Genomic DNA, 10,466 nt, shown 5'->3' on the forward strand with positions numbered 1-10,466 from the left:
TAGAAGAAAGAAAGAAAGAAGTGAACAAAAAACAAAGCCGTACATTGATAACTCTGATAATTGTATCCACAACACTACTTACAACTTTAACCTTTGACTCCTTGGTATCCATCTGCTACTTTGATACGCCATGAAGATCAGCATGTAAAGAAACATGGTTGCTTCACACCCAGGGGCGAAACATTAATGGCTGCATGCGCTCGGCAGAGGAAGCTCTCGCCGTTAACAGGAGGAAGGATTGTGTTTCACCCAGTCTGAGGCCAGAGACAGAGGCCGCTTGTTGGATTTCTTGAAAGTGTTTTTGGTCGAAGCTTCCTTCGCCGGAACCAGAACCGTGTCAAAAATGCCTCATCCTGTGCTGCGGATAGGAAGAGGATAAGTTTCCTCAAATTATGTAAAAAGTCCCGCTCCACCCTCCTCGTGTGCATGTGTCGAAAATAACTGTTGCATTACCCCTGGCCCACATTGACACACAATAAAACATCACCACCATTGACTCGAACTGAGTCAGTTCACCACTGATGCTCAGGCCGTCCAGTCTTCCAGGGAGCCAGACAAACATCCAAAATGCCAGTCGACTACACCGGGACATGGGACATCGTCAGCAATGTCAACTTTGAGAAATACATGGTCGCATTGGGTGAGTTCAAACATTCAATTGCAATATAAGGAAATCTTTGTCGTCTCAGCACCCTTTCTGTGAATTAGCGAGCGCCATGACTCATCTTCAGCATGCATTTCCTTTTGTCAGTGACGCGCAGGGTGTCATATGTCTGGTGAAAGCAAGTGCCCGTCTGATTTCTGATCTGACCGTGGTTGTCTCGTTTACCCCCCTCGTGTTGTCATGCAGGCATTGATTTTGCAACGCGGAAGATTGCCTCTGTGTTGAAGCCCCAGAAAGTGATTAAGCAAGATGGAGACCGTTTCACAATCCAGACCTTCACTACTTTCAGGAATTATGAGTTTTCATTCAAAATTGGAGAAGAGTTCGAAGAGCAGACCAAAGGAATGGACAACCGGATGTGCAAGGTAAAAGCTTTAATAAAATAAATAAATAAACATTGTGATTTTTAAGGTAATACATGTTTTTCTGATCGCACCATGCAGGAAAATGACAGGTTTGCTATATTTTGTTTGCTTTTTATTTTCTAACAGACTGTGGTCAACTGGGAAAATGATAAACTCGTGTGTGTTCAAAAAGGAGAAAAGAGGAACCGAGGCTGGACTCACTGGATTCAGGGAGATGAGCTCCACCTGGTATGACAGACTTTATTCTGGTTAATAAGAATACGAATGTTTGCCATCAAGAATTAGTGCATTCTGATTGTGATATATCATACAAAATTGTAATTGCAGACATGAGAAAATATTGCTTCTGATGAACGATGACACAAAAGTTTATTCAAACATACATTCCCTGTATCATTTTCTCCTTTCAGGAACTTACTTGTGAAGACCAAGTCTGCAAGCAAGTTTTTAAAAGAACTCTGTAATCTTTCCTTTGTAGTATTTCCATAAAATGAGTTAAGCTACATAATGTAGCTGTCATACTGAATAAAAGGTTTGTCTGTTTGTTTATTTCAGTAGCCAGCATTAAGACACATTATGTCACTTCACACCATTTCAAAGCATTTTACAACATTTCCTTTGAGAATTAATAAAATAAAAAAATAAAAATCACATTCATTAAAATATCAGCGTGTCTCCAACTATGCATTTGATCATATAATTCCATAACTTTTATAGGAATACTTAAATTATTTGCTTGGAAAACTAGTTTTGGTGGCCAGCACTGTACATGTCTCCATTTGATTCTATTCCCAATTAAAACAAAAAATACAATAAAAATAACAGTGTTGCTTCTGGTAAAATTACTTGATTAAAATGGATGCAATCATTTCATTACAAAAGTCAATTAATATTATTCAATTGTAAAAAATAATAATAATACTATTAATAAAAAAAATGTGATGCAGTTCTAATTTAAAATTCTAGTATAAAATTTGTAGTACCCCATCCTGACCACAAGACGATGCTATGAAAATGTTTAAAATAAATGGTCATTGATTAGCAGAACATACGGGGCGTGAGAAAGCGTGAAGACGTGGCGATTGTGTGGATGGTAGAGGAGTTATCATCGGCCGTCTTTCTCTATGTACTTTAATAGACGTTTTCTAAGTGGTACCAGAAGAGGGCAGTAATGTGACATTGGGGATGGTGACTACCGTAACACCTCGAAGAAGAAGAACAACAACAACGGGGAAAGAGAAGAAGAAGAATTATGCCGCGAGTTTTGTTTTCCAGTTATCTGTTATCAAAACATAGACCGCATTTAACGAACTGTCACCTTTAAGTATATAGGTGTATAGTGTAAAACATATATGTTACAAACGGTGTCTCGTTTTGACTGTCATTTTTATTTTGTCATTTTTTTTTTTTGCCTCACTCATTAGAGCAGTGGTCGATGTAAATACCGTTGTTTTCCGGTGGCAGTTAAGCAAAAGTTAATCTAAAAAGAAAATGTCGACTGACACAGACGAAACTCGTCAGGTAAGATTATGTTACATTACGCGACGGCCGACCACATTATTATCTAAACTAATGTCAATTAAATGTAAGGTAATATTAACGAAGTAGCTTGCTAAGCTAACATTACTGTTGTCATCTTGGATAGTATCATCTCACTGACTTCTAATCGGGGTCCGTGTTTTTTTGTTTGTTTTTTTTAATTATTATTATAATTTTAGAGGTTAAAGGCAGCCGTGCATTATACAGTGAGTCGTATTTGTCAGAACAACGGAGAAAGCCACCGGAGAGAGTTCAGCCGACAAGTCATAGCAGCGATAGCCGAGACGACTTTCAGACAATGTGGTGAGTGTCAACAGGAAAGCATTCACCTTCAAAGACAGCAAATAAGATCCAGACATCTGACCTAAGAGCTCACTGGATAAATGACTGGAGTCCTGTAATTGATATGTAAACCATACACTATAGGACCTTTTCCAGTTCTTCTACCAGCATATTACAATATGTTACACAAACAAATTCACATGTTCTGGATGCTCATGACTTTCTCAAGTCTTCTCTTATTTTGCCATCTTATTTATTCTCAGCGCACACATGTTACACAGAACAGCAAAAAGACACAAAACATAAGAATGTGTAACAAGACCCTACAATTTCTGTCCCTATTTCTCTGCGTGATCAGCATTACAAATGTCTCTCACGTTCACTTTGAAATAACTTCTTCAGATTATATTTGTTAATGTTTTTCCATATTTCAAAATGCATATAATGCATGTTAATGCATCAAAAATGTATATATGAATACTGGTATATACATACATGTATATATCTACAAGTAGATATATAGCAGTTTTACACAGCCACCATCTACAGCTGTGAACAGACACATTCAAGCATCAAGCATTCACTCATCACCACCTTTAACTTTCTCTAGTGACTTGTCTCAGGCAGCTACCTCTGTCTGAGTCTGTCCAACCTGAAATCTTCAGATAGAGTCTAATTTGGCTTTTATTTTTTATGTTGTAGAGTCAAGCTGTTCATTCAAAATGTACAGATGGAACATCTTGTAGAAAAAGTATAAAAAATCTCATTCAGTATAATTAAATTTCATGGCTAAATATTACAGTAAAAAAGTTCATAGCATTATTAATACAAACTCTATGAGTTTGTTATGAGGAAGAAGATGTGGATTTCAATGTATTGCTACATTGAGGGCTGATTGGAAAAGCAGTATGTTTCATTGTAAGAAGAAAAAAAAAAAAAGCCGACCGGACCCAGAGGTGAAGAGGTCTGTTTATGGAACAGGAAGAACAGCTTCCTTCACCTCAGGGTAACATTTTCCATAAATCCACATTCTGGAATACACCTATGAAATAGTTTGACGTCAGAACTTTGATAAGTTATCCAGTTTTGTTCACGTGAACTACTGTTGTGCAAGAAGTTTAGGAAAAAATGTGTGACTGTATGTAAACAGGTGAATTAAACAATGGTAACAGTATTTAGTCTCATGCAGTTTTGTAATCCCACTGTTGGGTTTAACTTGGTTTTTCTTTAATTCAGATATATTTGCAAAGGATCTGGAGGCTTTTGCAAGGTGAGCATGTTTATTTTTTTGTGATATTAACAAGTTGGTTATGGCTGTACTTTTTCACTTCCCTTATTCTGATTCTGTTTTACTATAACTGATCAGGCATAACATTATGACCACCTTCCTAATATTGCATAGGCCTACTTTTTGACTCAGAGAATGGACATGGACTCTCTGTGTCTGGCAACAGAAGGTCGTTAGTCGGGTCTTTGGGTTCTATGAGGGGAGGGGAGGGGACTCCGTGGATCATCCCACTCTGGTTCAGCTTGAGATCTAGTGAATTTGGAGGCCAGATCAACCACCGCAGGATAAATAAAGTATCCATCTTTTTCATGTTTTGAGTTGTTCGTAAACAACTGCATCCTACTGGGGATGGCTGCTGCCATCAAGGAGTGTCATTGCTATGGGGTGGGGGTGTCTGGTCTGGTCTAGGTGGGTTGTTCATGTCTAAGTAACATCCACACAAATGCCAGGTCCAGAAGTTTCCCAGAAGAACACTGAATTGTCACAAGGTGGTCAATGTTATGCTTGGTCGTTATGTTTGGATGTGTCTACATCAGATTTCAAGTTTCAGATTTGATTTCAGGCATGCTAAACGGAGCACGGTGTCTGCAGAGGATGTTAAACTTGTAGCCCGCCGCAGTACTGCCTTGGTGAGTTATTGTTAGAAAACAAGTCAGTAAGTAATGTTATACACCTAAGTGGAAAACAAAATCACATGGAAATGTGTCATTTTAAGTGTTCAGCATACAGGGTAGATACATATAGTCTACAGCAGACAGGAAATGTCATGTATAATTCTCCTTTATTCATTTCAGACAAACTACATACAAAATAAAAGCGAAGAACTGGCCCAGGAGCAGCAATTGAAAAAGAAGAGTACGGGGAAGAGGAAGAGCAAAGACACGGAGGACGACAGAGAATAAGGACAGGACACAGGCAAACCTGCAGTGTCTCACTATTGGCCGACATTCAAATAAACATGAATATTGGTTCAATACATAGCAAGTATCAGTTACGTGTCATCAAGTCTCCTGGTTTTTAAGTGAATTTCAATTGGTCTACAGCATAAGACTTTGTTTTTCTACTATCCTTTGCCTTATCCTCTATGCCAGCCTATGGGAAATAACTCTAGTCTGCACCTGTTAATACTATGTCAAGTTGCTGTGCAGTTGGCACTGGTTTGACAAATGAAAATCGCTGAGTGTGAACTGATTAACATTAAAGTGACACTTTCTACAAAAATGTCTCCATAATCCTGCATGTGTCTCAGACTACACACTTACCTACCAACAATTCTCCTTCAAACTTTAATATGTTAAGTGTTGTTCTGCACATGGGAAACAACCCACAATGTGTAAGGCCATCTAAACAATCCCCCAAACCCAAGGCTCAGCAATGTGACATCAGTCGTCTTAGCACTACAGCCAAGTCAAATGAAATGAGTTTGGTGATGCCACGTTGCTGAGTTGGTTTGTTTAAAGCTGAAATAAAGAATGAATCCCCAGAAAAATCCCGCTAACCTCAAAGTAGCTGTGAATAATCAAAAGGGATATTTCACTCCAACAAGCCATCAAAAGCAGCAAAAAGACAGGTACTACCCCATGTCATGTCTGAGAAGGCCACACACTGAAAGTGTTGGAACTTCCATCTTCATCCTTCAGAACAGACTTCAGTCAGGGTTCAAACGGAGACCTCGACCAGCAGAGCCCAAGGTCCCTAGATATGTGAATCGAATTAGATGTTTTTGGTTTGACAAACTGACTCAAGTAATATCAACTAAACATCTATTCAAATGAACTTTATTAGAGAACTCCCTTCATTTGACATGTTTTTAAACACCTCACAAACAACAAGAGCTACTGGGAACCATTGGACACACCACTCCACGTTCTCACACCAACACTCGCGTCCCCCAGAGTCTTCAGCAGGTGTCATCCACATCAGGTACACACTTACAGATCAGTTCATTAACATGAAAGCACACACCATACAGCATTCAAATCAGATAATATAAGCAATACAAATATTCATCACAACATTCCACTACATTTTGATATTTCTGCACTTGATAGACATACTTAAAGTGTAAGGAAAAACTTGCAAAGATTAAAAAAAAAAAAAAATCTTGAAGTACTAATTAAAGAATGTCCATGTAAGGGGAGGCGCTCGTAGCATCTGCAGCTTCCACTCACACACTCAGAAAGCAGTCAAATTGGGCTCTTTCATCGCACAACCAGTCCGTTTCACGCGCCTCTCCGTTCGCTCACTCATCGCTTCACTCTTCGCCACAAGCCATCCTCAATCGCACTCATCAGTTCTTAAAATGTCAGTTGCGCAGTTCTTTCCATTTAAAAGTGGATAAAAGTGAAAACACCCACCGTCTCTTAGAACATGCGGAGTGAAGCCGTTCTTTGATGGCATAGCATTTACAGGTGGGAAGAGGGAGAATGATACCGATATCACCCCAAGAATGCTGCCAAAGAGGAGCTTCCTCACAGGAAAATGGAAGAGAGGTGAACTGCAGAAGAGATTTCAATGAAGGCTTTTCCATAGTACTTGACTGCAAATAAAAGTTGCACTTAAAACATTTAGGTTTCAACCAGATTCTTCCCAATGCAAGATTGCCTTTTGAGTCGATGACAAAGCCGGATAATGGCGAACCACAAACATTCATGCATTTTCAAAATGGTTATCACATTTCACAATGCATGCATTAGAGAATCCAGTTGAAATGGATACAAACAAACAAGACATCAAAAATAGCACTTTAATCGGACATCCTGGTAAACAATTCACTTCAACACTTTCTAAATTAAATCTTTAGCATTTTTTCCCAAATGTACAAAACAGCTTCCACAAAAGTGTTAAGTTTTCAGATACGCATTTAACACCAGAAATAAATTTCGAAAAGACTCATCTTTCTCACAATACTTACCATACGAACACTTAACTTACATACCCCACCCAGATGACTTTGACTCCATGCTGGACCCAAAACCTGAGCTAAACCCACTACCGCCGGTTGTAGAGTTTGACCCTGTTCCCCAGCCGAGGCTGGCTGAGCTGGTGCCGTAATTGCTGTTTCCTGTACTGAAAGACTGACTCTGGTCTCTACTAGAGCTTGTTCCACTGGAAGTGCTGCCTGAGGTGGAGGTCTGCTGCTGGCTAGCGAGCATACCCATCATCCCCCAACTACTCTGCAGAGCAGCCTGCGCAGCAGCCATCATGGCAGGGTTCAGACTGAAGGAACCAAAATTTGCCAGACTACTGTTGGTGCTGCTCCCTAACCCACTACGGCTGCTACCAAATGCTTGAGCTCCAAAGCCATTTCCAAACCGGGCTGTACGATCAAACTGCCTATTGCCGTGCTTTGGCTCAGCATTTGAGATGTGAACGCTGACTCCTTTGATAATAAGGTCCTCTCCACAGAGAGATTGGGCAACCTGTGGGGAAAGAGATGTGAATCAGGTCATCTGGGAATGTGCAATCTCAAAAAAAAAAAGCACTTTGTACGCATTTAATGCAATACCTGATCATCAGCAAATGTGACAAAGGCAAATGCACGGAATGGTTTAGGGATGAAGACATCTGTGACTTCTCCATACTGCATAAAGAACTGACGTAGGTCATCTGTGGTCATGTCTTCTGTGCAACGTCCAACAAACACCTTCCGGCTCCTCAGTGGTTCGTCTGGACCTTGCTGTTGACAAAATGTGAAAATGCAATGGTCAAAAGAGTGCTACCGATGATCTAAGCCCAGTTTTGCTTCACATAATGTGAGGGTATACGCAAGGACATTACCATATTCACCTTCGAGTTAGGGAGCTTGCAGTCACACCATCTTCCATCGATCATATGGCGCTGGGAGATCACCTTTTCTTGAGACTCATATTCTGTGAACCTCACAAAGCCAAATCCTTTAGAGTTTCCAGTCTTAGCATCTCGTTTTACCTGCAAGAACAATAACAAAGCAGTAATGAATACAACTGTCACTACATAAACAACAGTGAAAATATGTGCGCGTTTTTTTTTATTTATTTTTATGTTGTTGCTGTTATACCTGAACCATGATGACTTCTCCAAATGTGCTGAAGTAGTCTTTCAGGTCCTGTTCTGTTGTTTTCCAAGGAAGACCCAGGACGATCAGGTCAGATGTCTTCATATCTCCTCGCTTCATCTTCACAGCAGAGGAGGCATCGGTTTCATCCATTTTTCTTTTGTTGTCTACAAATAAATCAACAGAGAAATTACATGTAAATCACAATACTATAGTTGCAAACAAAATGCAAAGTATACTCGGGACCATTTCTTCTTTCAATTAAACCTGATGTGAAACTATGTTTATGCATATTACTACATACTTCATGTTTATAAAGGGATGCCAATTCGTTTAGACAGCTATAATTAGTGGTACTTCCTGAGCTACCTGTTTATATACATGAGGAAAATAAAGTTCAATTAACATCTCCCTGAAGAAAACATATGACCTCAATGGAGACAGTACTAAAGACTTCAATCAATCGCCAATACTATATAAAAAAAAAACTGTCCATGATTAACTCCTCCTGTGGATTAAGTGAACACCACAATTTGCACTGTGAATCCTGTAACAATGATCTACACTAAATAGCCAGTACAATAGGTACGTATTATGTGCATTATCTTATGACAGCCCTGCACTAAATTTTAATTACCATGTTGTGTGTAACAATAGACTAATTTTAGAACAAGTCATGTTGCACAAACACATAATATACTATTATTGTCATACAGCTGAGTTGTATTGTGTGTGTGAGACACATGCTTCTACTATTTTGATTTTAGTCAGTGGGCTTGGCTAAATAACAGTAACACTCTTGTACTAAATTCAGCTCAATTTCACAACAACACCAATTACACCCTACAGCTTTCCCACTTGGTTTCAACATAAACCTAACAATTTACGAGTCATGACGACCGGATTTAGTGTTGGACTGTTGCAGCAGCATGCATTTGTTTTTTGTTTTTTTTTACTGGTGAACGTTATACTTGTTATTGTGCTTGAAGCTACATCATGAATTATAAATGACGGCACATCTGGTTGGATAAAAACGTACTTAACTTGGGCCATATTTACCTTTTGGGTAGTTCACCACGTACACGACATTGCCCCATCCGTTTTCCGGAGCGTGGAGGACCCCTTCCACCAGACGCACTCCTCGCATGCACTGAGACACGGGACTCCTGAACCGTAGGCCGCACGCCCCTGGAAACTGAGCTGCCACGGTTGAAAGCAGGACTGTGCCGTCATCCTCCGATGGGATTTCCATGGGTTCTTCATTTTCCTCTTCTGCCACTCGAATGTACACTTCGGCCATTTCCCCCGAAACAAAAACTAAAACTTATTGCCCGTATCACAACAATGCTAACGTTAGCCGTTAGCTCGCCAGTTGTCCACAATTGCTTCCAGTTAACCCTTAGCCACTCTTGCTAACGGGACTGAATGAGTCAGGCTAGTGTGCTGATTATGTTTGGGACAAATATGTCTCAAATAAAGCTGCTATAACAAAGACAAATGAGGTTTAATTTTAAATTTGCCAGGTATCCCCCGCTCAGACTGCGTTGAGGAGCGTGCCTCGGCCTTACTGTTCCTTTGTTCGTTGGGACGGGGTTCTGTGTCGTCAACACCGGACGACGACCGCACCACTGTAGCTGTTAATGAAAACTGCGCACGTCCCCACCAGATAACTATCTCGACAAAACGGTTTCTTCAAAGTAATTTGCGCACACTGAAGAAGTTACACAACTTCAACAAAGCGCGCGTCCCGTCCCACATGCGAAGTGGGAAGTGTAACTTGGCGAAATATTTTTTTCTATCCACGAGGCGAACGGCAGTAGCACCAAGTAGGGCCCACCAAAATGGAATAATCTAAACGAAGAAGGAACTACGTCATTAGAGTGGGCGCCTTCGCTTCACGGGGGTAAATATCTCTACTATATGTCGTTAATATAACCAGGACTGGAACCCTATTAAATAAAGTTTAATACCAAACGAGGTTTTTTGTATACGTGTTATTTTTTGGAGCACAATACAACCCGGTGAGTTGTGTAGTTGGAGACAAAGATTATTTTGCGCCCCCTGTGAGAGAGTGGTTCAGGCCAGGTTTATGTTGTCCGCGACAACAGCTTCCGTTCCGTTGGCTGGTTGGAGACGGGAAGATGGCGGTTTGTATGAGCAAAACAAACTTTGAAACACAGACGATGTTTACATTTTAAGTGAAAGTCAAAACGTTCAGAAACGTGCTCAAGGTTTCCGTTCATTTCACATTACTGACATAACAGTGTTAAAACAACTGACATGAAATCTGAT

The 10,466-nt window shown here is 40.1% G+C and overlaps 3 protein-coding genes across 5 annotated transcripts; 2 read left to right on the forward strand and 1 right to left on the reverse strand.

The window, feature by feature from the left end:
- Nucleotides 1–469: 469 nt before the first annotated feature.
- On the forward strand, nt 470–1,555 carry rbp7b (retinol binding protein 7b, cellular). The gene is made up of 4 exons (XM_047582188.1): nt 470–640; nt 851–1,029; nt 1,156–1,257; nt 1,440–1,555. The coding sequence occupies exons 1-4, from the start codon at nt 568–570 to the stop codon at nt 1,491–1,493; spliced, it is 408 nt and encodes a 135-aa protein (XP_047438144.1). The 5' UTR covers nt 470–567; the 3' UTR covers nt 1,494–1,555.
- A 157-nt stretch (nt 1,556–1,712) lies between these two features.
- Nucleotides 1,713–5,359, forward strand: cenps (centromere protein S). Its single transcript, XM_047582189.1, has 5 exons — nt 1,713–2,550; nt 2,748–2,871; nt 4,087–4,120; nt 4,701–4,767; nt 4,933–5,359. The coding sequence occupies exons 1-5, from the start codon at nt 2,521–2,523 to the stop codon at nt 5,038–5,040; spliced, it is 363 nt and encodes a 120-aa protein (XP_047438145.1). The 5' UTR covers nt 1,713–2,520; the 3' UTR covers nt 5,041–5,359.
- Nucleotides 4,903–10,029, reverse strand: tardbpb (TAR DNA binding protein b). Of its 3 annotated transcripts, XR_007112562.1 has the most exons (6): nt 9,234–10,029; nt 8,178–8,341; nt 7,919–8,068; nt 7,647–7,817; nt 6,496–7,560; nt 4,903–5,833 (listed from the first exon to the last, which is right to left on the reverse strand). XR_007112562.1 is itself a non-coding variant. In XM_047582181.1 (5 exons), exons 1-5 carry the CDS (start codon nt 9,472–9,474, stop codon nt 7,069–7,071), a joined length of 1,218 nt encoding a protein of 405 aa, XP_047438137.1. In that variant the 5' UTR covers nt 9,475–10,029; the 3' UTR covers nt 5,901–7,068. The 3 variants fall into 3 exon arrangements, 2 of the variants coding, with proteins under 2 accessions (XP_047438137.1, XP_047438138.1); XM_047582181.1 differs by lacking the exon at nt 4,903–5,833 and having other exon boundaries at nt 5,901–7,560; XM_047582182.1 differs by lacking the exon at nt 4,903–5,833 and having other exon boundaries at nt 5,901–7,560; nt 7,928–8,068; nt 9,234–10,028.
- Nucleotides 10,030–10,466: the final 437 nt, after the last annotated feature.

The sequence above is a fragment of the Mugil cephalus genome, chromosome 4 (genome assembly GCF_022458985.1).
Source record: "Mugil cephalus isolate CIBA_MC_2020 chromosome 4, CIBA_Mcephalus_1.1, whole genome shotgun sequence".
Classification (NCBI taxonomy): Eukaryota; Metazoa; Chordata; class Actinopteri; order Mugiliformes; family Mugilidae; genus Mugil; species Mugil cephalus.

What these genes read in the sequence shown, in the direction of transcription:
- cenps (XM_047582189.1), top strand. Translation starts at nt 2,521, where the DNA reads ATGTCGACTGACACAGACGAAACTCGTCAG. An exon ending in GACGACTTTCAGACAATGTG is followed by an intron (nt 2,872 to 4,086) that starts GTGAGTGTCAAC and finishes TCTTTAATTCAG; the next exon opens with ATATATTTGCAAAGGATCTG. An exon ending in GATCTGGAGGCTTTTGCAAG is followed by an intron (nt 4,121 to 4,700) that starts GTGAGCATGTTT and finishes ATTTGATTTCAG; the next exon opens with GCATGCTAAACGGAGCACGG.
- tardbpb (XM_047582181.1), bottom strand. Translation starts at nt 9,474, where the DNA reads ATGGCCGAAGTGTACATTCGAGTGGCAGAAGAGGAAAATGAAGAACCC. An exon ending in CGTGGTGAACTACCCAAAAG is followed by an intron (nt 8,342 to 9,233) that starts GTAAATATGGCC and finishes ATTTATTTGTAG; the next exon opens with ACAACAAAAGAAAAATGGAT. An exon ending in GAGAAGTCATCATGGTTCAG is followed by an intron (nt 8,069 to 8,177) that starts GTATAACAGCAA and finishes TTGTTCTTGCAG; the next exon opens with GTAAAACGAGATGCTAAGAC.
- rbp7b (XM_047582188.1), top strand. Translation starts at nt 568, where the DNA reads ATGCCAGTCGACTACACCGGGACATGGGACATCGTCAGCAATGTCAAC. An exon ending in TGGACAACCGGATGTGCAAG is followed by an intron (nt 1,030 to 1,155) that starts GTAAAAGCTTTA and finishes ATTTTCTAACAG; the next exon opens with ACTGTGGTCAACTGGGAAAA. An exon ending in AGGGAGATGAGCTCCACCTG is followed by an intron (nt 1,258 to 1,439) that starts GTATGACAGACT and finishes TTCTCCTTTCAG; the next exon opens with GAACTTACTTGTGAAGACCA.